The following is a 25,003-nucleotide window of genomic DNA, read 5'->3' as shown; positions in this document are numbered from 1 at the left end:
GAACAACATAACCAATTAACAATGTTGTGATAGTTTTGGGTGAACACCAAAGCAATTCAGTTATACATAAATGTGTCTTCACTCTCCTCCAAACTTCCTTCCTATCCAGGCTGCCATGTAACTTTGAGCAAATTTCCTTGTGCTACACAGTAGATCCATGTTGATTATCCATTTTAAATAGAGCAGTGTGTACCTGTCCATCCCCAATTCCCTAATTATCCCTTCCTGCCATCTTTCCCTCCGGCAACCACAAGCTCATTCTCTAAGTCTGGGATTCCACTGTGTCTTATGAGAACAGCCTCCGAAGTCTCCTTCCTAAGTTTTGACAAAGAGCCTCTGCCCACTTTCCATCTCCACATGAGGGAGAAGTTCCCTGTGGTCCTCTTTCTGTTGACCTGAAGCTTCAGAATTGAGCAGCTGGAGATTAAAGTGGGAAAGTTGATTTTAAAAGAAGTCAAGCTGAGTTACCCTCAGGCTTTCAAAGAAAACTGGTAGATTAAGATATCTTTCATGCTGTCTAGATTTTCTAGCATCTTGAGCTGCTCCAGCATGTAAATGCACAAACAACCCTTTGAAGATGGATGACTGCATGGCCTTTGTGGCCATCGAGAAGTAGAATGCTCTTTTTCTTTTCTTGCAACATCCTAGGAAGTTCTGGATTTTCCCTGTAGGAAAAACTGTAAGATAGCTTACAAACAAATAATTCCAATGAAGTTTGGGAGAACGTAATGTTTTTAGAGGGAGGTCAAAACATCTATGTAGAAAACAAAACCAAAAAGGTCTGCTTCTCATCCTTTGCCCAGGCACAGGCTTTTACGTATTATTTTTCTATCATGTTTCGAAACTGTGCTCAGAAGCCTGAAAACAAACACACCCCAAACTGCAGGGAGGTGCCAATCTCCAATGTTTTCCAACTTTCTGCAGACCACCCACTATACTATCTTTCATCTTCATTCAGAACGTCCCAAATAGCTGTTTGATAGCGCTCCCTTAAATCACCATGAATTGGGTTTCTGCAACCAGAATAAAAGGTGTTTGGACTTCGCTTTTATTTATCACATCTTGAGTGACCCCTCTGGTCTCACAGGCTGGCCCACATCCAGACCTTGTACAGCCAGCCTTTCTTGGGAATATTGAAAGCCATTTGCTAATCCAGAGCCCTACATCTGATCGTCAACTCCTGGCAGACCCAGGGTTGTGGTCAGTACAATCACTGATATGGTCAATGGGTTTCCCACCCACCTCCACCCCTTCCAAGGATCCTGGTAAATTGCTTAGTGGATCAAAGTTTGGACCACGGAAACTCCGAGAGGGCTTGGCCCCACCACTCAGCATTCCACAGGGATGAACGCACTCTTAATTTTCCTCCAGGCAGTACGGTACTACTCACAGCGCATACCATCCCCTTTTCCCCATTCCTGGCACCATAGGTTAAGTATTTAGTAGGCGTTTGTTGAGTGGCTGACTGAACGAGTACACTTCTAACCAAACAGCAGATTTCCTTTGAGTTATCCCTTATAACATTCCTGCCACTGTCCCCTGTGCTTCACCCATGAGTTGTCAAACGCCTTCTCCTGATGAAAGAGACAGCAGGGCTGAAAATAGGATACTTTTCCTATAAGGATGAACTCTGCTGCTCTGCTCTTTGATTTTTAATGAGCAGCAGCCTGCCCACTAACTGTGTCCGGTCCTGTCAGTCCCTCCAACACAGGGCTGAGACTGCTCACTGCTGGCATCGGCAATGTGTTCCTCTCCCATAAAAATCAAGAGAAACATGTCAAGGCTGCAGAGATCAGACAAGTGTCACTAGTTCCTCTAGAGAAATCAGAAGAAACGCTACACATTAATATTTGGAGCAGCAACCATCCCCTGACTTCAGAGAAGGGGCTGTTGTGCTCAATGCCCCAAGGATGCCTTTCAGGGGGGAGCAGTTTTCTTTGGGCTGTGGGAGGGGTGGCCCCTCTGGGTCACCTCCCAAAGTTGAAGGCAGTGTTCTGAAAGTCTCTGCAGCTGAGCACAGCAATCAAGAAAGGGGAGGGGCTGGCGATGGCTGGGGACTCCCATTTCATTTCAGAAGGAAGGACTCACGCCAAGTCATTGGCAGGTGGAAGGTGCAGGCTCACAGCCCATAAAATATGTCTCCAACCACATCCATTCTTTCCCCTTCGATGGAGGGAAAGGAATTGAGACCTACTGCGTAAACTTTACCAATCCTCCCAGTTAATTCCCATGAGGATATTAGTTTAATTTTTGTTGTTTAGTTGTTCAGTTGTGTCCGACTCTTTGTAGACCACCAGGCTCCTCTGTCCACGGGGTTTCCCAGGCAAGAATACTGGAGTGGGTTGCCGTTCCATTCACCTGCCTGGGCAGGTGGATCCTTTACCACTGAGCCACCAGGGAAGCCCCAGATATTTTAATAATGGTGACCAAACATTTGTGCCAAGCACTCTCCTTTGGTCTTCAAAAAAGCCTTGAAAACTAACATCGTCCCTATTTTGTAAATGAGGATGGTGGGGCTTGAGAGTAAGCTGCCCACGTAGTCAGCAAGGGGTGATGCAGGGGTTACACATCAGGATCTGTCAGACTCCAGAGAAATCCCCGGCTCTAACCACTGTGTAACACAGCCCTCATGCGTATTGGTCACTTTTCCACAGCTCCCACTCATTTTCTTCCCCAACTCAACTCCATCACTGCCCATCCAGACCCTACCTATGCTCCAGGTAAAACATCCCTTTCTTCAGAGACTGCTCCCTCCTCCCCAACACCCCCCACCAAGGTGTCAGGAGGAAGTACCCTCCTCTAAACTGGTGTTGCTGTTGTTCAGTGGCTAAAAGTCATGTCTAACTCTCTGCAAGCTTAATTCATGTACACTCAACTCACTAGCACCCTGTGTTATACAGCAACTTCCCACTAGCTATTTTTATTTTATCCAGACTGCAGCACGCCAGGCTCCTTTGTCCCTCACCATCTCCCGGAGTTTGCTCAAACACGTCCATTGAGTTGGTGATGCCATCCAACCATCTCATCCTCTGCTGCCCTCTTCTCCTTTTGCCTTCAATCTTTCTTAGCACCAGGGTCTTGATAACTCTGCATTCAAGACTTTCTTCCTGCTAGCAGTCTCTGATAGCTGAATGAATGAATGAGTATTTACACTTTTTAGGACTGAGAATGAATCAGCTTATCCAACTGTAAACAGGGCTTTTTAGGACTGAGAATGAATCAGCTCACTTCAACTGCAAACAGGGCTCAGGACCCCTCTTCAAATGTTAAAACTAGAGGTTGTTGGTTACAACCTCAATCAAGATTACTCAACCTGAGGGAAGGTCTCTCTCTTAACCAAAAGCAGAATGTTCTCAGTAAAGGAGGAAATGAGTCCATAGTGCTGTAGACTGGAATCAACGCTCTTGTATAACTTTTCCGGAACCTGGCCAGGAGGCCACCTCTTAGGGAGAACCACTTAGTTATTAATACTTGAATAATCAAATGACTATGGCAGGCTTTAGAAGTGCTGGCCTGGAACACAGCATCTCAACCGTGTTGGGAAACCCTCACCATCTGCTCGGAAACCGAGCTTCTGATTCATGCACGGCTGTCAGCTGGGCGGGCCCTGATTTCGCAAGAGTGAAAAGAGAAGCCCCTTTGGCTCTGACCTCACCATCCACGCATACAGCTTGCACACAGCTCAGCTGTGAGCCCAGGAGGATGAGGCCCTCCAGGAATGTACAGAATGTAGCTGTGTTTCCACTGACTGCCCTTGGCCTTGGTCTGAAGCCTGGTTTGGGAGTTTGAAGTGTGCTTCGGTAAAGTTTTTTAAAAATAATACTCTCCTGACCCTCTTTGTCATCTTTCTCCCCTTGTTCCGATGAATGGGGAATTCAGGCAGCAAAGTAGGGCTTATTATTTCTGTGCCGTTTTAGCTGAGTTTCTCCCCAGGAACACATCAGTTACATCAGACTAGATGTCTTACTATTACCCCAAACTCAGTGTGTCTATAACAGTGCATAACTTACTGTTCTTTCTCATCAAATTGGTTCCTTATCTCTCATCCCTCCAATCTGATTTCTATCACCTGCCTTCTTGTCATTCCTGCCAAAAGGCTGGGTTTCTCCCCTCTTCCTCCTGCCAAATGTTTTTACCAACCATATTTTCTTTCAAGTGCTGAATAAGATGGGTCCTCCTCTCTTCTCTAAGGAGCGAGAGATATATATCAGACAGTTAAAGTACAGTGATAAGAACAGCCAGAGCGATTTGAAAAAGAATAAAGAGGAGGACTAACACGTCTCAATTTCAAAACTTACTACAAAGAGTCAGCAGGACTACAGTACGCAGCACCACGAGGTACTGCATGAAGACAGATGTATAAGCCAACAGACTAGAATTGAGAGTCCAGAAATAAACCCACACATTTCTGGGAAAGTGACTGTTTAAATTTATTTTTAATTGGAGGATAACTGCTTTATAATGTTGTGTTGGCCTCTGCCATAGGACAATGTGAATCAGTCATAAGTACAGATATGTCCCAACCTTCTTGATCTTCCCTCCCACCAACCCCCCATCCCAACCCTCTGGGTTGTCAAAGAGCATTGGGTTAAGCCCCCATGTTATACAGCTACTTCCCACTAGCTAGCTATTTTACATACGGCAATAACACGTTTCACTGCTACTCTCTCAACCTGTCCCATCCTCTCTTTCTCCTATTGTGTCTACAAGTCTATTCTCTATGTCTGCGTCTCCATCCCTGCCCTGCAAATAGGTTCATCAGTATCATTTTTCTAGATTTCATACATATGCATTAATACATGATATTTGTTTTTCTCTGACTTATTTCACTCTGAATAATATGATTTAGGGTTATCCACCTCACTAGAACTGACTCAAATTCATTCCTTTTTTGGCTGAGTAATATTCCATCATATATATATACACTACAACTTCTTTATCCATTCATCTGTCGATGGACATCTAGGTTGCTTCCATGTCCTGGCTATTGTCAATAGTTCTGCAATGAACATTGGGGTACATGTGTTATGGGCAATCATTCTGACAAAGGTATCAAGATAATTCAGTGGAAAGAATCATCTTTTCAACCAAATGGTATTGGGACAACTGGCCTTCTTCATGCAAAAGAATGGAGTTGGACCTCTATTTCACACCACGATTACTTCATTAATTTCAAATGAATCATAGACCTCAATGTAAGAGCTAAAACCATACAACTGTTGGAAGAATATATAAGAGTAAATCTTTGTGACCTTGGATTAGGCAATGGCTTCCTAGATAAAACACCAACAGTAGAGGCAACAAAAGAAAAAATAGATAAATTGGACTTCATCAGTTTTTAAAATTTGTGCTTCATTGAATGCTATCAAGAGATTGAAAAGCCAACTCACAGAGTGGGAGGAATGCTCACAATTCTTAAGTCTGATAAAGGTCTAGTACCCAAAATATTAATACATACGGAATTAAACAATAAAAAATGACTATTCAATTTTAAAATGAGAAAACAAGATTAGATACTTCTTCAAAGAAGATATATAAATGGTCTTCAAGCACATGAAAAGCTGTACAATGTCACTGGACATTAGGGCCATGCAAATCAAAATTATAATTAGATACCACTTCATACCCATTAGGATATCTACAATTAAAAAAAAACAAACCAACCACTCAACCAAATGGGAAATAACAAGATTTGGCAAGGATATAGAGAAATTGGAACTTTTGCACTGTTGGTAGGAATGTAAAATGGAACCACTTTGGAAAACAGTTTGGCAGTTCCTCAAAAAGTTAATTGATAAGTGAAGAATTGATGCCTTAGAACTGTGGTGCTGAAGAAGACTCTTGGGAGTCCTTTGGCCAGCAAGGAGATCAAACCAGTCAATCCTAAAGGAAATCAGGCCTGAATATTCATTGGAAGGACTGAAACTGAAGCTGAAGCTCCAATATTTTGGCCACCTGATGTGAAGAGCCGACTCATCAGAAGAGATGATGCTGGGAAAGACTGAAGGCAGAAGAGGACAACAGAGGATGAGATGGTTGGATGGCATCACCGACTCAATGGACACGAGTTTGAGCAAGTTCCGGGAGACGGTGAAGGACAGAGAAGCCTGGGGTGCTGCAGTTCATGGGGTTGCAAAGAGTCGGACATGATTGAGCGACTGAACAACAACAAAAAGTTAAACAAAGAGCTACAGAGCGTGTGTGTGTGTGTGTGTGTGTGTGTGCATAGTCACTCAGTTGTGTCTGGCTCTTTGCAACCATTTGGACTGTAGCCAGTCAGGCTGCTCTGTCCATGGAATTCTCCAGCCAAGAATACTGGAGTGGGTAGCCTATCTGTTCTCCAGGGAATATTTCTGACCCAGGAATCAAACCGGGGTCTCCGGCATTGCAGGTGGATTCTTTACCAGTTGAGCTATCAGCCATCTGAACTACCAGGGAAGTCCCTGAGCTACCATATGACCCAGCAATTCTATTCCTCGGTATATCCTTGAGAGAAATGAAAACATATGTCCATACAAAGACTTGTACATGAATGTTTATAGCAGCATTATTCATAATAACCCCAAAGTGGAAACAACCCAAATGTCCATCCATGGATGAATGGATAAGCAAAATGCAGTATTAGCCACACCATGGAGTATTATTCAGCTATAAAAAGGAATGAAATTCAGACTCATGCTACAAATGCATGAACCTTGAAAACACCATGCTAAGGAAAAGAAACCAGACACAAAGCACTGCATGCTATATGATGACATTTATATGAAATATCTAAAATAAGCAAACTCATAAAGACAGAAAGCAGATTAGTGGTTGCTGGGGGAGATGGGGGGACATGGGGACAACTGCTAATGGTTTGGGGTTTTGGAGGAAGGGGTGATAAAAATATTCTAAAACTGACGGTGGTGATGGCTGCACGACTCTGAATATACTAAAACCCACTGGACTGTCTATTCTAAAGGGGTTAGTTTTACAACATGAGAATTACATATCAATAAAAATTTTAATATAGTGATGAATGTTATAAGATGTGAGTAAGAAATCAGGAAATGAGGAAAGAATAATAAGAAACCTAGAGGATCATTGGTGGCAGAGAATAAGAATCTGCCTACCAGTGCGGGAGACATGGGTTTGATCCCTGGTCCGGGAAGATCCCCCAGTGAGAAGCCCGTGCACTGCAACAGGTCGCCCCCGCTCGATACAATTAGAGAAAGCCTGCGTGCAGCAAGGGAGACCCAGCAAAGCCCAAAAAACAATGAAAAAAAGAAACCTGGAAATACTGTGCTGTAAGTCTTGCTGGCTCTTATTCCCCCAAATCTGATCTCATTCTCCCATGTGTTGTCATTACACTTAGTCTCTTTACCTCCTGATTCTCCCCTTCCCCCAGACTAGTCCCCCATAAACTAGATTCAATCCCATGTGGTGCCCTTATCATTACATTTTTCCCCAACAGCCACTATTCATGGCCCACTCTGCTCCCATTTGACTATACTACAGAAAAAGGTTTAGCTCACACTCACCTTGGATTCAGCCTCCTCTCAACAGATTTCCTGCAATTCCCCAACTCGACACGCTTGACTCCAGCCAGCCTCCATGGCTTTTCCCAGCCCTGGACGCCCATACCTTTTCCCACACAAACTCCAGATTGTTCTAATTTCTGTGCATTTGCTTGAGCATTCCTTCCTGCCTAGAATGCCCTTCCCTACCACCCTGTCCAACCAACCCCACCATTTTTCACCACCAAGATCAAGTCCCATCCTCCCCCGAAGGGTTTCTCCAGTTCCCGAGGCCCACAAGAATCTCATCTCTGAACCTGCATCTGGTAATGCTGTGTGTCACACAGGACATGCCGTTTTACACCACTTTTTCTGTTCTTATCTGTATCTGCCACAGACATCTGCCTTGCTTCCCTGTGTGAACCGCAATCCCATGTATGACTCCTAACTCTTAAAGTTCTTATTAAGATATGTGCTCTATAAACGCTTACGGGGACAGGGATTATGTCCTTTAACTAGGTACCCCAATATCAGTCTAGTTCTTCAATCTGAATTATGTGTCTAACAAATAACTGTGATGTTATGCTGTAAAAGTTGCTTGAAGAAATCAACTGGCTGACAACTCTGAGAGTCCTTGGCAGCTTCAATCTAAGAATAGCTGGCTGTTGTGCTGAATGTTTAGCGATACGGGTTCTGGGGTTGGACTGCCTGGAGTCAAGTCTCACCACTGTCATTTACTAGCCCTGGGTCTGTGTGTAAGTTACCGAATCTCTCTGAGCCTCTTTACCTATCTACAAAATACAAATAGTTCCTATCTTCAAGTTATGTTGGACGGATTAATCAAGTAGGGCTTGCAAAGTGCTTGACACCAAGCACTCACTTCCTAGGTGAGGCAGTGATAAAGAATCTGACTGCCAAGCATGAGACTCAAGCGGGTGTGATCCCTGGGTCAGGAAGAACCCCTGGAGGAGGAAATGGCAACCCACACCAATATTCTTGCCTGGGAAATTCCATGAACAGAGAAGCCTGGCAGACTATAGTCCATGGAGTCCCAAAGAGTGGGACACAACTGAGCACAGGACACACACACACACACAATGTTATTATATAGTTCCATACAGTTAGAACCCTGTATGGAACAACTGATTGGTTCAAGATTGAGAAAGAAGTAGGGCTGTCTGCTGTCACCCTGTTTGTTTAACCTATACGCTGAACACATCATGAGAAATGCCGGGCTGGATGAGTTACAAGCTGGAATTAAGAGAGGAGGGAGAAACATCAACAACCTCAGATATGCAGATAATACCACTCTAATGGCACAAAGTGAGGAGGAACTAAAGAGCTTCTTGATGAGGGTGAAGGAGGAGAATGAAAGAGCAGGCTTAAGACTAAATATATTAAAAAACAAAACAAAACTAAGATCATGGCCTCTGGCCCCATTATTGCATACAAAATAGAAGCAGGGAAAAGGTAGAAGTAGTGACAGATTTCCTCTTCTTGGGCTCCAAAATCACCGCAGACGGTGACTGCAGCCATGAAATCAGAAGACGGTTACTTTTGGGCAGGAAAGCGATGACCAACCTAGATGGTGTGTTGAAAAGCAGAGACGCTACTCTGCCAACAAAGATCTGTATAGTCAGGCTATTGTCTTCCCAGTGGTCACATAGGGTTGAGAAATGGTCGGTAAAGAAGGCAGAACACCAAGGAACTGATGTCTTCGAACTGTGTGCTGGAGAAGACTCCTGGTAGTCCCTTGGACAGCAAGGACATCAAACCAGTCAATCTTAAGGGATATTAACCCTGAATACTCACTGGAAGGACTGATGCTGAAGCTGAAGCTCCAGTATTTTGTTCATCTGATGCAAACAGCTGACTCATTGGAAAAGTCCCTGGATGCTGGGAAAGATCGAGGGTAGAAGGAGGAAAGGCTATCAGAGGATGAGATGGCTGGACAGTATCACCAATGCAATGAATACGGACTTGGGCAAACTCCTGAGATGTTGAGGGACAGGGAGGCCTGGTGTGCTACAGTCCATGGGGTCGCAAAGAGTCAGACACAACTGGGCAACTGAACAACAATAACATCCATTTACTGGGCTTCCCTGATGGCTCAGATGGTAAAGAATCTGCCTGCAATGCAGGGTTTGATCTCTTGAGTTTGATCTCTGGGTTGGAAAGATTCCCCTGGAGAAGGGAATGGCTACCCATTCCAGTATTTTTGCCTGGGAAATCCCATGGACAGAGGAGCCTAGTGGGCTCCAGTCCATGGGGTCACAAAGAGCCAGACATGACTGAGCAACTAACAGTTTCACATTTCAATGCTAATATATAGTTAATGCTGTGAACACTGCACATCTAGAATCTAGTTCCTTTAGTTACAGATTCAGAAATTTAATCTTATTATAGGGTGATCTAGATCAGATGAAATCCTTTCTCCCTCAGTTCAGTTCAGTTGCTCAGTCATGTCTGACTCTGCAACCCCATGAATTACAGCACACCAGGCCTCCCTGTCCATCACCAATTCCCAGAGTTTACTCAAACTCATGCCCATCGAGTCAGTGATGCCATACAGCCATCTTATCCTCTGTTGTCCCCTTCTTCTCCTGCCCCCAATCCCTCCCAGCATCAGAGTCTTTTCCAATGAGTCAACTCTTCGAGTGAGGTGGCCAAAGTATTGGAGTTTCAGCTTCAGCATCAGTGCTTCCAGTGAACACCCAGGACTGATCTCCCTAGCCACGCTCTTATGAGTCCAGGAATTCAAATAGCTTATCTACAAAGGCAAATAGTTCTTCAGTGGTCTCTATCCACATTTGTTATCCCAGGCATGCCCTTCTCAAGAGTGAAATACCTGAAATGCTGTCTGGTGCACACAGACTAAGGGCACGTGGGGGGAATACATTTCCAGACTGTGACAGAACAGTCCTAGGGGCACTTGGACTGAGACCAGAAGCCCTTCAGCCACCAGACAGGACACCTTACAGTAGCCGTTAGCAAGGATACCATTTACCTTGCCTGACTCACAAAGAAGTTACTCAGTAAATATTTAACTAAACACATTCCTCAGGCAGGACAAGTTTCACATCATCTAGTCCTTACTCCTTTCCCCTCCCTGTCTAGATTCTAGGCAGACAAACTCCTCCAGGCAGGATACCATTCATTGGATCACAATTCTGCTTAAGTAAGTCGTGTTTCAACACCCAGATGAAGACAGTGTGATGAATTACGGAAATACTCTCATTAGTAATGTTGACGCATCTTCTAGAGGCCCTTCCCTATCTGCTACAAATGTATCAGTGACAATCATTCCTATTCCCCCAGGGCTCAGTGACATTGGAACACTGACCCTCTGGACAGAGGTCACCTTCCGGAAAGGTGATTATCCTATTGCTAAATTTGTTGTTTTTGTGTTTTGTGGGGTTCCCCGCCCCCATATAAAATTTAGTGTTGCCCTGACAATTTCAGTGTGCAGCTGCTCAGACAAGTAGGTATATGAAGTGGCCAGATCTACAAATTTCCCTCAGAGGATTAAACCCATCTCCTCCGAGCAGTTCCTGAGGCAAAGGCACTGGGCCAGGTGAAAAATCGGGAAAACCCATCCGTCCCCACCCATTGAAGCTCCAGGGAACGCTTGCCCTGGACTGGCCGCCAGGAGCGGGCGGGCTGGTGGGCACTGGGGTGAGTCTCGAGGGAAGGAAAACAGTCACCTCAGTTTCCTGCCTTGGATGAAGGTGGCAGAATTCCAGTTGCTCCCTAACCTGGCTCCATCTCATAACCCTCAGATAAAATGCCCCATCACTTCCCTTTCCCCCAAGGTTTTAAGAAATCAGTAGGGAAAGGATTCAGAACTCCAATCAAAAGGTGCTTTTAGGGCTTTCCTGGTGGCTCAGTGGTAATGAATCAGCTTGCTAATGCAGAAGACATGGGTTCGATCCCTGATCTGGGAAGGTCCCACAGGCCGCAGAGCAACTAAGCCCGGGCACCACAACTATTGAGCACGGGGGCTGCAACACTGAGCCTGCTCACCTCACAGCCCGTGTCCGCAACAAGAGAAGCCACTGCAGTGAGGAGCCTGTGCACCGTAACTAGAGGGTAGCCCTTGGCTCGCCTCAACTAGAGAAAAGCCTAGTCCAGCAATTAGGGTCCAGCAATGGACCCAGCACAGCCAAAAAATAAATACTTAATTTTTTTTAAAGGTGTTTTTATCTCTTTTGCTCACCCCTGTGGGAATCCCAAGATTTATCTCTGTATAATCTGTATATCCCCACTCATTTGATTCTCTTCCAACAAAACACTCTCACTGAGTATTTCTTTGGAATACCCAAGGAGTGGGAGGGTCCTTAGAGAGCCTTACAGGAGTTGATTTAACTTCTTCAAGTCTCACAAGGGTACTGCCAGCTATATGAGCCTCTCCTCTCTCAACATCTTCCCCCGTAATATTTCCACAAGCTGTAACCTGGCACGCCTGTTCTTGGAAGCCAGAAATATGACAAATATTCAGATAAGCCAGTGGAATTTAAAGCATACGTTCATCGTTTTGCTGGTAAGGACTGAAGTGCAATGCTTTATGTTAGGTGTGCCTTCCTCAAAAGTGCTTAGAATTTCATATCCAGCATATCAGGAGATGCTGAGTTCCTATTTGGGGAAAGCATGAACAAATCCTATTTTAATGTACCGTGACATTTTCATTCTAAAAGGAATATTACGGTAAGTATCAAATGTAAAGAACTTTATATACCTTGAAAATTTTTTGTTTTCATGTTTAAGGAGTTTAAAGCAAGGTTAACCTTTAATTTCAAGTTCAACCTTTTTTTCCCCCCCAATGTGTAATGCAGGTTAAAAAAAAAAAAAAAAAAGCTTGAGGTTTGGAGTTAGGCCTGTTTTTGGAATCTGGCATATTCTGAAGATAATAATGTATAATTTAAGGATGCATGATGATTTAATGAGGGAACCGTGACATTCCTGGCATGTGGTGGGGGGTGGGCATGGGAGAGAGGTGGTGTCCCTCCCGCTCGGTCACACCATCCACTTTCATGCCAAGGTTGGGGGTCCTTGTAATTCTCAGTATAGACTTACTCACTGGTTACTCACTTCAGAGGCCAGAGGAAGCAGGGGCAGGCCGCCGCGTACCTCTGATCAGCCTGGGTTCCTCCCTCTTGCCATGTCCCAGTTTAGCCTTCTCAAGCAAGGATACTTTTTAGAAATGTGCTTTCCTATATTAAATGCTATCTTGGATCTCACATGCCAGTGTCATCAGAGCCTCCCTCGAGAAGGCTCTAACAGACCTGAGATACCTTAAGTGCAACAAAACTCTTAGCAACTCATGAAGATTTCCAAGCCTCTGAAACTGGCAAGAGTTTTGGGGAAAGCACAGGGAAATTTGTTCATTGCATGATTAATCCTGGGTGGACTGGTCCGGGAAAAAGCACATGTGAGTTTTCAGCAAGCAGCAGCCTGCAGAATTTCACAAAATAAACGATCTTACGGAGAGGCCTGTGTACGTGTCTTGGATGAAAGTTCAGAGTGAAGGTGGGGCCTGACAGTGGAGGAAAATGCCAGATGTGTGGACCACTGAGCTCCTTTAAATCCACTAACATCTCATGAGACCCAGAGGACATCTCAACCCAGAGGACCAGATCGTAAAACTGAACCAGATTATAATTTTAGAAGAGGGAAGCCCAGTAGGGAGTAGACTCCTAAGAGAAGGATAATAAAATTCATCACCATAATTACCCCTAGCTCAGCTCCCCGACAAGAGCCCACAATGGCTCAGCTCAAAGAAGTTATTCATCCATATTCAAGTTGCCTCGCTCATTATCCTCAGACAAAACCCCTCCTGGGCCTCAACTCTTAGCCAGCAGCCCAGTAACTCTGCATTGACACACAGCCCCCGGGGACAGGGCCAGGGTGCTTCAGTCTTTGCCAATCGAGTTGCTATTACCAGAAGTGGCTGGTTTTTCAGCCACAACTATTTTTTTTTAAATTATTACTTCTGTTTAGGAGTACCTTTGATATTCAGAATTGGCTTAAAGATAATTACAGCTAAACTCTTCCCTGGGGCAAGGGGGTTGCAGGGGAGTGGTGGGAGTGGGGGAGGCTAGGGGAGGGGAGAGGATGCCACCCAGTGGCCCTCTTTCCTGAGCAGAGCTGGGACGAGGCTCAATTTGGGGGGCCTCCCACATCTTGCCCTGCTGAGCACAAAATGGTGTCATTTGCAGTCTGGCCAAAAAGGAAATGTAACTGAAATGCAGAGCCATGTATGTCGCTCTAGAGAGAGAAGTTCCAAAGACAGGACCGCCATGAATAGCTCACCACCCAACAAAAAGAGGGCTTCCCACCCAGATGGCACAGGGGTAAAGAACCCGCCTGCCAATGCAGGAGATACAGGAGACTCGGGTTCAATCCCTGAGTCCGGAAGATCCCCTGAGGAGGAAATGGCAACCTGCTCCAGTATTCTTGCCTGGGAAATCCCACGGACAGAGGAGCCTGCTGGGCTACAGTCCATGGGCTGACAGAACAGTTGGACACAACTGAGCATACATGCACAGCACAGAGAGCACCTCAGTCTCCAAGCAGACAGCGCGCACAGGGAAACACCCTGAATCACTCACTGGCTGGAGCTGGGTATTATTGTCTTTGTGTGGAGGCCTCCTTCAAGCCCCTCCCTTCAAGCAGGATTTCTCCGGCACCGGGGCTACCTCCATCCTCAATTTGCAAAATGTAAAAGAGTTTCATTTCCTCAAGCTTCAACTGCAAAGATCCCTAGTTAGCTTACAATGCCTTCAACCAATATTCAGTGAGCAACTACTAAGGGCTGGATATTGTTTGGCCCTGGAGATCAAGGTGAAGACACAGCTGTGTCCACAGGAGCTTATATTCTACAGTGGAAACAGATCAAACTAAAACCCAAGAAAAAGAAAACACTGACCAATGTGACTGGAGGCTACCAACACAGCAGCAAGGGGCAAGAGGAGGAGACGTAAGAAGAGGGAAGAAGGAGGAGATAATGAGAGTGATGGGCAAGCAGTGTCCTCATTCTCAGCTCTAGAGAAGTGAAGGTCTAAGGAGTCACCAACACGTGGTCATTGACACTGTTGGCCAAGTTCCACACGTGGCCCCAAAGGAACTTAAACATCAGTGTTAATAATGGGCCACTCCCTCATACACTCAGGACCCTCCAGTTCAGTTCTTACCCCCACACACTGCCCTCTCCACAGAGGATATAACGAATCCCCCCTGACCGAACCCTGAGTGTGTCCAACGTGCTGTCTTACACACTGGCAGCCCCCAGAGGGAGGCCGTCGCTGCACAGGGATATCCCACCCTCATCCCCGACCCTCACAATTCTAAGGGGCCAGTACTTCTGAGGCCATGAGCATGTCTCCAATACACAGCCCTGAGAAAATCCCATCACCGTCAGTGGAAGGCGCCTGGCTGCTAGCCTTCTATCTGTCTCTCGGGAGCCAGGAAGGGTTGGCAGGAGGTGGGTCGCCCCCGAGGGACCCTCTGCTCCCCACCTGCTACCTGTGGATTCGGGGTCTTTCCCTGGCACCCCGCTCAGCTCTTTGCCTGGGACCTGGCACCGGCTAAGCCGCCGTCTCTCCTTCTCCCGGGGCCTCCAGACCCTGGCGCGCACACTGCTCCCCCGGGCAACCTCACATTCCAGGCCCCGGCAACCCGCAAGTCCCGGCTCGCTTGTCCCCACCAGCTAGCTGCTCGGGGAGCTCCGCCCGCTGGCCTTACCTCCTTCTGCCAGGACCCAGAACGATGCACTTCCCAAAATGAAGAACAGAACTGGCACCTTCCACATTTTTCTTAGCTGACTTGTTCTTTGGGGTGGGGGGCCGAGCAGCTAGTTTCTGGGCTGGGGAAAGATGAAAAAGCTCCGTAGCCGGGGGCCTTCCCTTGATGGAGCGCGAGACGTGGGGCCTGGAAAACGGAGTCCCAGTGAGGGAGGGAATCCCCAAGTTACTTCGCTCGCAACAGCTGCCGGAGGAGCAAACTTTGCAGTTGGAAACTTTGGGATCGGAGTCAGCATTTATCTCTCCGACGAGGGCGAGGGCGGGGTGAGTCCGCGCGCTAAGGTGGTCCCAGTCTCGGGTTCGCTAGGACCGCCCCCTGCCTGTGTTTGGCCAGCGCGAAAACGATGACCTCAGGCCAGGTTTAAAGTTACAAGGCCACAGCTGCGGGGGGTGCTAGGACCTGCCGATGGGTCCCGGCAAAGTTGGCTTCTATTTGTTCCCCGACAAGAGGGAAAGGGGGCGCATGCAATAAGCGATTTTGGGGGGTGATTTTTAAACTGTATTTATTCTCTCTCTCTCTTTTTAAGAGTAAGGCGCAAGCTTGGGTTTTTCTTCTTATAAGAAGTAAACTGTTTCTTGTGTGGCCAGTCATTTTAGCGCCAAATATGGGATTGTTCTTGTAAATATTGAATTTGATGGCATTAAAAAAAAAAAATGCGGCCGTCCTCCTGTTGTCGGTGGGCCAGAGGCGGTTTCCACTGGTAAATTGCGCCCTTGCCTGGGGGCTGGGAGCGGGCGGGCTCTGGCTGGCGTAGGGGGTCGGGGGTGCATCCCTAGAGAGCTGGCTGGGAGCTTGGCAGGCTCGTGGGATTCGGCAGTTGTGGGGAAAATGCTGAGCGCGCGATCCAACCTCTCCCTACTTTGGTTTCAGCGCCGCGGGGCGCGGGCCCACCCGCGCAGTCAGTCGGTGGGGCGCCACAGCCCAAGGGTGTCAAAGGGACCCACCAGGTCACCAACCTGTGGGCACTTCCAGCTGGGGCTCGTCCCTTCTAATCCCGGACCTTGACCCCCTAATCCCCATTTTACTGGTTCTGATCTCAGGTACTGGATGTTAGCAACAAGAAGAGAATTTGTTTTATTTCCTTTCGAACTCTTGGAATTAAATATTTTTCTCTTAAGGGTAGGCGTTGGAAAGGTGGTCCACTCCCAAATGCCATAAGTTCCATTCAACAAAAAGAGCCAGAAGATGAATGCCCCAAAGCTCCATCCTGGGGTGAAAATTGGGTTTTTTCAGATCCTAAGGAGAAGGTGAACCCCTAGATTCCAAATTTACTTTGTCATAAGAATCATATGGGGAGATTGTAATCAGACCCTTAGGGAATTCCTAAGGCAGAAACCCCAAGAATGTTTAGTAAACAGAGCCCCAGGCAACCCTTCTCAAACACCAGTGACCCAGTCAATCACTGTTAGAATGTTGTAAAGCCTCCTGGGGAAATTCTGAATTTCTGACAATCTCCCAGGTGAAGTCTTGTCCTGGGGCTCTCAGATAGGCTCTGACACCTGAAATAAGGAGAGGAAGAGACCCTGGAGAGTGCAGGGGTTGGAAACATAAAGAGAAAACTGTAGATAGGGTAATCTGAACTTACTTCCCCATCACGTTAATGCATTTTATTGGTGTCATTGCATTCATTTCAGTTCAGTCACTCAGTCGTGTCTGACCCTGTGACCCCATGGACTGCAGCACTCCAGGCTTCCCTGTCCATCACCACTTCTCAGAGCTTGCTCAAACTTATGGCCATCGAGTCGGTGATGCCATCCAACCATCTTATCCTCTGTCCTCCCCTTCTGCCTTCACTCTTTCCCAGCATCAGGGTCTTTTCCAGTGAGTTGGTTCTTTGAATCAGGTGGCCAAAGTATTGGAGTTTCAGCTTCAGCATCAGTCCTTCTCTCCTTACAGTCAAGGGACTCAAGCGTCTTCTCCAACACTACAGTTCAAAAGCATCAATTCTTCAGCACTCAGCTTCCTTTAAAGTCCAACTCTCACATCCATACATGACTACTGGAAAAACCATAGCTTTGACTGGATAGACCTTTGTCAGCAAAGTAATATCTCTGCTTTTTAATATGCTGTCTAGGTTGGTCATAGCTTTTCTTCCAAGGAGCACACGTCTTTTAATTTCATGGCTGTAGCGCATATCTGAGGTTATTGATATTTCTCCCGGCAATCTTGATTCCAGCTTATGCTTCTTCCAACCCAGCATTTCTCATGATGTACTCTGCATATAAGTTAAATAAGCAGGGTGACAATATACAGCCTTGACGTACTCCTTTTCCTATTTGGAACCAATCTGTTGTTCCATGTCCAGTTCTAACTGTTGCTTCCCGACCTGCATACAAATTTCTCAAGAGGCAGATCAGGTGGTCTGATATTCCCATTTCTTTCAGAATTTTCCACAGTTTATTGTGATCCACACAGTCAAAGGCTTTGGCATAGTCAATAAAGCAGAAATAGATGTTTTTCTGGAACTCTCTTGCTTTTTTGATGATCCCACCCTTATGGCAGAAAGTGAAGAGGAACTAAAAAGCTTCTTGATGAAGGGGAAAGAGGAGAGTGAAAAAGTTGGCTTAAAACTCAACATTCAGAAAACGAAGATCATGGCATCTGTCCCATCACTTCATGGGAAATAGATGGGGAAACAGTGGAAATAGATGGGGAAACAGTGGAAACAGTGTCAGACTTTATTTTTTGGGGGTCCAAAATCACTGCAGATGGTGACTGCAGCCATGAAATTAAAAGACGCTTACTTCTTGGAAGAGAAGTTATGACCAACCTAGATAGCATATTGAAAAGCAAAGACATTACTTTGCCAACAAAGGTCCATCTAGTCAAGGCTATGGTTTTTCCAGTTGTCATGTATGGATGTGAGAGTTGGACTGTGAAGAAGGCTGAGAGCTGAAGAATTGATGCTTTTGAACTGTGGTGTTGGAGAAGACTCTTGAGAATCCCTTGGACTGCAAGGAGATCCAACCAGTCCATTCTGAAGGAGATCAGCCCTGGGATTTCTTTGGAAGGAATGATGCTAAAGCTGAAACTCCAGTACTTTGGCCACCTCATGCGAAGAGTTGATTCATTGGAAAAGACTCTGATGCTGGGAGGGATTGGGGGCAGGAGGAGTAGGGGACGACAGAGGATGAGATGGCTGGATGGCATCACTGACTCGATGGACGTGAGTCTGAGTGAACTTCAGGAGCTGGTGATAGACAGGGAGGCCTGGCATGCTGCGATTCATGGGATCGCAAAGAGTCGGACACGACTGAGCGACTGAACTGAACTGAACTGAGTCACCATCTCCACTGATTTTGGAGCCCCCCAAAATAAAATCTGTCACTGTTTCCATTGTTTCCCCATCTATTTGCCATGAAGAGATGGGACCGTATGCCATGATCTTAGTTTTTTGAATGTTGAATTTTAAGCCAGCTTTTTCACTCTCTTCTTTAACTTTCATCAAGAGGCTCTTTAGTTCTTTGCTCTCTGCCATAGTGTGGTGTCATCTGCATATCTGATGTTATTAATAGTTCTCCCAGCTATCTTGATTCCAGCTTGTGCTTCATCCAGCCTGGCATTTCACATGATGTGCTCTGCATAGAACCTAAATAAGCAGAGTGACAATATACAGCCTTGACGTTCTTTTTGAACCAGTTTTGAACCAGCCTGCCTGGATCTTCTGGATCAGGGATCAAATAAATCCATGTCTCCTGCATTGTCAGGCAGATTATTTACCACTGAGCCACCAGGAAAGCCCCAGATTCCTACATTCTTGTGAAACAGCTTGAGCTCTTAGAGTGGTAACTGGCGAGATAACAGTGACGTTTAACCAGGAACTCTGGGACCTTAGGAATTATCTCTTTTAACCTCAAGATATCCTTTGCACTAAAAACACTGATAATACCCATTTTACATCCAAGGAAACAGATTTTCAAAGTAGTATGGTTTCCCAAGGGGCTTCCAAAGCCAGTGTGCATCAGATGTGCCTGGTTAAGATTAAGATGCTGGGAAAAAAATTAAGACCCTGAGAGCTGGGCCCCACTCTAAGAGTTTCTGACCCACAGGTTGGGGTTGTACCTAAGAATTTGCCTTTCTAACAAGTTCTCAGGCCCCACTTGGAGATTCATTCATTTAGAGACCACACAGATTTTCCTGCTCTTCTGGAATGACAGGTGGAGCCACAATCCCTCTGTTGCAGGACTTGAACCTGTTGGGTAGTGTGCTCTCTTGCTTAAGGATCTGGAAAGAGAGGTCTGTAAGTCACTTCTGAGAAGTGGGATCCTCTCCTGCACCCTCAGGTGGGGGCCCAAGATGCAGAAGGAGCAGAGCCAGAACCCTCAGCCTGGGACCCTCCTCCCTGAAGGATGCTGGAGAATGAGTGTTAGGATCACTGCTGTGCCCTGTGTTCCCTGAGGCCTCTGCACAGTCTCAGGGCAACAGGCAGAGCTTCCCCGGGAAGACTTCTCAGCATCTTCTCTTGCTTCTCAACACAAAGGGCTCCAGAGCTGAGATATAAATGATATTAAAGGCACCTCTGTGACTCAGGGATAAATGCTGGGCTTAGGTGAGTGAGTTGGGTTCAAAATGTATCTAGCAGGAGTGTGGGATGAAGATGAGAGTAGGGATGGTGGGGGTGGGGGTGGGGTGGAGGGTGGGAAGTTGTGCTGGGGCTGAAGGAACCCACTTTACCAGAAAAGGCCTCACTGTTTAGGAATCACAATTCAGCTCCACCTTGGTCTCAGTCAACCTGAGCCTCAGTTTCTGCTTCTTTGAAATGGTGAGCTATTCCCACTTTGGAGGGTTCTATGCACAGTTGAGAGTAGAACTGCTACGGTTGCAGTTGATTGCTTTGTTGGTCTTTCTGCCTCTCATGTCTTCCAGTGACCATCTATGCCCTTGAACCCTCAGCCAGGCCTAGCCTCCAGGGGAGAGGTTCTTTTTCTTATGTGGACCATTTTCAAAGTCTTTACTGAATGTGCCACAAGATTGCTTCTGTTCCATGTTTTGGCTTTTCGGCTGTGAGGCACATGTGATCTAGCTCCCCAACCAGGAATAGACCTTGTTACCCCCTGCATTGGAAGGTGAAGTTCCAACTGCTGGACTCCTGGGGAAGTCCCCAGGGATGTCCATTGACATGGACTCTATGGAACTGGTTCCTTTTGGCCTAAGGAAACCCAAATGAACAGGAACTCAGCATGAACTCATCCCCTGCTGGTCCAACCCTCACTTTGAGTCTGCCTCCTGAGTCTCTTGGATCCCTGTCTGGCTCTCTGAGCCCAGGGTCCCTTCTGGAAAACCTGATTATCTCTCAGTTCTACTCAGGAACCAGTGTTCCACATCGAGACCCCACCAGATGGCTGGTTCCTGCCATCCCACTACTGGGGAACTGGCATGGCTTTCTGACCCACTGGGTTACCTCTGTTTGCCAGAGTACCCCGTTTCTCTCCAGGAGTCGCCTCAATGCTGAGTACCCCTCCTACTGTCAGAGTCAAACTGTCACACGGCCTGTTTCAATGGGCAGCACACAATTTTGCTTGACTCCCTAAAACTTTTTTGAAAAACCAGGTACCACCTCTCTTTTCATCATAGAATTAAATAAGTATATTTTTAATGGGAAGTAGGGCTACCCAGGTGGCTCAGTGGTAAAGAATCCTCCTGCCATTTCAGGAGATTCAGAAGACACAAGTTCAATCCCTGGGTCAGGAAGATGCCCTGGAGGAGGAAATGGCAACCCACTCCAGTATTCTTGCTTGGGAAATCCCATGGACAGAGGAGCCAGGCAGGCTACAGTCCATGGGGCCACAAAGAGTTGGACATGAGTGAGATAGTTAGCTTAGAAACCCCATGAGGGAATTGTATATAGAGATGGAACTTTAGAGGACTTTGGGAGACTACAATGAGATTAATGATCACTGAAGAAAGTAATGGGAAAATTCTGAAACAGTGTGGGCTTGCTTGACTTGTGCATGCGTACATGCTCAGTCACATCGGTCCGACTCTTTGCGACCCCGTGGACTGTACCCTGCCAGGCTCCTCTTCCATGGGATTCTCTGGTCAAGAATACTGGAAGTGAGTTGCTAAGTCTTCCTCCAGGGAATCTTCCAGACCCAGGGATCCAATCCACATCTCTTACATCTCCTGCACTGGCAAGCAAGTTCACCTGGCAAGCCCTTGCTTGACTCATAAAACGGAACAAATCACTTGCATCAAAGCCAGATTGGCTTGCTTAACAGTGGAATCAAGCTACCTTGCTTAGCAACTAAATTACCAAGCAACAGAAGCACAAGACATGCCCCCAAACAATAAAATGATGGTGGCATGAAACCTACACCCTGCCTAGTGAGCTCAGTGAGTTAGTGAACCCCAAGCATGCTGTTTGGCTTGTAAGACATGTTCTTTGCACAATACTCACCCCACCTCCCCAACGGAGAAGGCGATGGCACCCTACTCCAGTACTCTTGCCTGGCAAATCCCATGGACAGAGGAGCCTGGTAGGCTGCAGTCCATGGGGTCGCTAAGAGTCAGACACGACTGAGCGACTTCCCTTTGACTTTTCACTTTCATGCATTGGAGGAGGAAATGGCAACCCACTCCAGTGTTCTTGCCTGGAGAATCTCAGGGACGGGGGAGCCTGGTGGGCTGCCGTCTATGGGGTCACACAGAGTCGGACACGACTGAAGCGACTTAGCAGCAGCAGCAGCAGCAGCACCACCCCCCCCCAAACAATAAAACAATAGTAGAGAATAAGGCTTACAATCTGCCCATTGGTGTCATCAAGTTAATTATCCCTAGGACATGCTCTCTGCACACATAAAAAACAATAATTTGTGGACCTAATTTGACCACGTAGGGACAAGAAAATACCCCTGCTCAACCTTGAGGAAGAGCTAATACGGAAGCATGATATCTACTCAAGGAAGACAAAGAAGTTCTTCCCCACCTCCCAACTTTTCCATTGACTATAGAACTGTAGTTCAATAAGTTCTTGGGGTGTGGCAACCCCTCACCCACCCACAGGTAAACCGAACAAGTGTCCTATTCTAACAAATCATTTCTTATCTATCACTTTTGTCTCTCGCTGAGTTCTGCTCTGTCCTGAGACATGAAGGACTATTTATCAGAACTCCTTGGAGCCCCCCCTTATGATACCCAAACTATTTCAGTAGAACATAGCAAACATATCATAAAGAGAAATACGATGAAGTCTGACTGTAATTGGAAAAAAAGAATCATGTTGCGACTTGATGACATAATGAATAAGTGCACTGATCATGAAAAAATTAAATAAAAATTTTACCTATGAAATTTTAGCCATACATCTTGATGCTTTTTGATACAAGACCTGGAAAATTGTCCAGTTATATGTCAAAGTGTCAGCATCACTCACAAATTTTTCAAATGGTGTGCATGTATTAATTTTTATTATGAAAATATACATTCATAAAACAAATATAGAAAACAGGAATATAGAAAAATCACCATATGCTCAGATTTCCTTGTATGTTTGCAACTTTTTCTTTTGACATAATTTCAAATTTACAGTAAAGCTGGAACAGTTGAAGAACTCCTATATACCCTTGACCTAGATTCACGAATTTGTCCTTTACTCCATTTGCACCATCAGCTATCTCTGTATTTACAAATATTTGCATATTGGCTTCATTATCAAGTCCTCTAGCCCTAAATGTTTGGGAGTGGATTTCCTAAGGACAAAGATCTTCTTTTTTGTAAACACAGTAGAATTAGCAAAATCATAAAATTTAATATTGAAACAGCACTAAGGTCTAATCCACAGTCCATATTCAAATGCTGACAATTGTACCAATTATGTCCTTTATGGATTTTTTTTTTCAGGATCTAATACAGGACCTCATATTTCACTCGTCTTCAGATCTCAGAACTCTGATTCAGCCTCTTTTTATCTTTCCTGATGCTTCTTGAAGACGACAGGCTACTTGCCTCGTAGACTGTCCTTCAGTTTGGGTTTGTCTGATCTGTCCTCGTGTTTAGATTCAGGTGCGCATTTTTGGCTGGATGAACACAGACCATTGCATTTTCTCAGTGTGTCACCAGCAGAGCCCCTGATGTCATCTCACAATGTCAACACGTGAGTGTTAACTCATTCCTTGTTAAGGACCCCGATCCTAAATTCAGAACACCCCAACCCGAGCCAAACCCCGCTCCTAACAGCAGGTACACAAACAAGGCAAGACATTGGTTGTTGTTATCCAGTCACTCAAGCAGTCATGTCTGACTCTTTGATGACCCCATGGTGTAGCCTGCCAGGTTCCTCTGTCCATAGGATTTCCCAGGCAAGAATACTGCAGTAGGTTGTCATTTCCTCCTCCAGGGGCTCTTCTTGACCCAGATATCGAACCTGAATCTCTTGCATTGGCAGGCAGATTCCTTACCACTAAGCCAACTGAAAAGTCCAGTTCAGTCAATTACTAATTATATAACTTTATCAAAATTTCTTTTCAAAAATTCCTCATAAAAGATGTTTCTTTAAAGGGAAAGTTTATTTGCTATTAAATACTACACAGGTTTTTGACAATAAAACCAGTATACAATTTTTGAATATTTAATAAAGAGCATATGTTTTCACTAAGGATTCAGAGCAGAAAGAATATTAATCCAAGAGTGCATGTGTGCTCATTTGTGTCTGACTCTTTGCAATCCCGTGGACTGTATCCCACCAGGGTCCTTTGTCCATGGAATTTTCCAGGCAAGAATACTGGAGTGGGTTGCCATTTCCTACTCCAGGGGCTCTTCCTGATCCAAATATCAAACCCATGTCTCCTGTGTCTCCTACAATGGTAGGCAGAATTCTTTACCACTGAACCACCTGGGAAGCCCCTAATGTAAGAGTAATGGCTGCCTAATGAAGTTTCATTGTAATTTTTAAAGTCCATTAATACCACACCCAAAGGGCATTATAATGATGACCAAAAACCTCCTTTTGCTAAGCATAGGATCAAGACTATGTTTAAAGATGTGCTAAATTTTAATGTTTTATTTAAGAATTATTTTCCTTATAATAACCTCATAAAGAGGTTTATTCCTTTATAAATAGTATCTATCAGACTAGAAACTAGTGATTAACATTGTGGCGTAAGTTAAAAGAAAGAAAATAGATCACCATAAAAATTGATCTTCTTCATAGTTTATAGTTAAAATTATGTAAGAGTGAAAGAAAAATGCCCAGCAAGGATTTACTAAGTATAGAACCAGTTGAATTCACTTCTAAGTGGGAAAGTACAAAAAACAAGAAAAGACAGTTTATCACATTGGTGACAGAGATTTTTTCATCCCAGAAAAATGCTCCATAAACAAAATTCAGGATGGATAGGGAGCTGCCTTTCTTTTGCAAGTGGCGAAAGGGTTATCACAATGGCATCCCTTTTCCCCAGGAGTTTTAGAGGAAAACTTATGAACCTTGAGAATTTGAGGACTCCATCCCTTGCTGGCATGCCCCCGAGGAAAGCTGTGTGCATCCACAATTTGAAGACCCTACCCTGTCCCCCTGCCTGGCTGGATCTCCTCCCAGCATTAGGGTCACCTCATTCCACTCAGGGCTTCCCTTGTGGCTCAGCAGTAGAGAATCCACCTGCCAATGCAGGAGATGTGGGTTCCATCCCTCGCTTGGGAAGATACCCTGGAGAAGGAAATGGCAATGCACTCCAGTATGCTTGCCTAGGAAATCCCACGGACAGAGGAGCCTG

At 45.6% G+C, this 25,003-nt stretch overlaps 1 protein-coding gene across 1 annotated transcript in view; it reads right to left on the bottom strand.

The window, feature by feature from the left end:
* Positions 1-15,570, bottom strand: part of PDPN (podoplanin) — a 34,735-nt gene extending 19,165 nt beyond the window's left edge. Inside the window, exon 1 of the mRNA XM_006074459.4 lies at positions 15,237-15,570. Coding sequence (XP_006074521.4) covers positions 15,237-15,303 — 67 coding nt within the window. The 5' untranslated portion in view covers positions 15,304-15,570. The remainder of the gene's footprint in view (positions 1-15,236) is intronic.
* Between the last annotated feature and the right edge of the window lie 9,433 nt (positions 15,571-25,003).

Source organism: Bubalus bubalis, chromosome 5, assembly GCF_019923935.1.
Source record: "Bubalus bubalis isolate 160015118507 breed Murrah chromosome 5, NDDB_SH_1, whole genome shotgun sequence".
Classification (NCBI taxonomy): Eukaryota; Metazoa; Chordata; class Mammalia; order Artiodactyla; family Bovidae; genus Bubalus; species Bubalus bubalis.
This window is presented reverse-complemented; position numbering and strand designations above follow the sequence as displayed.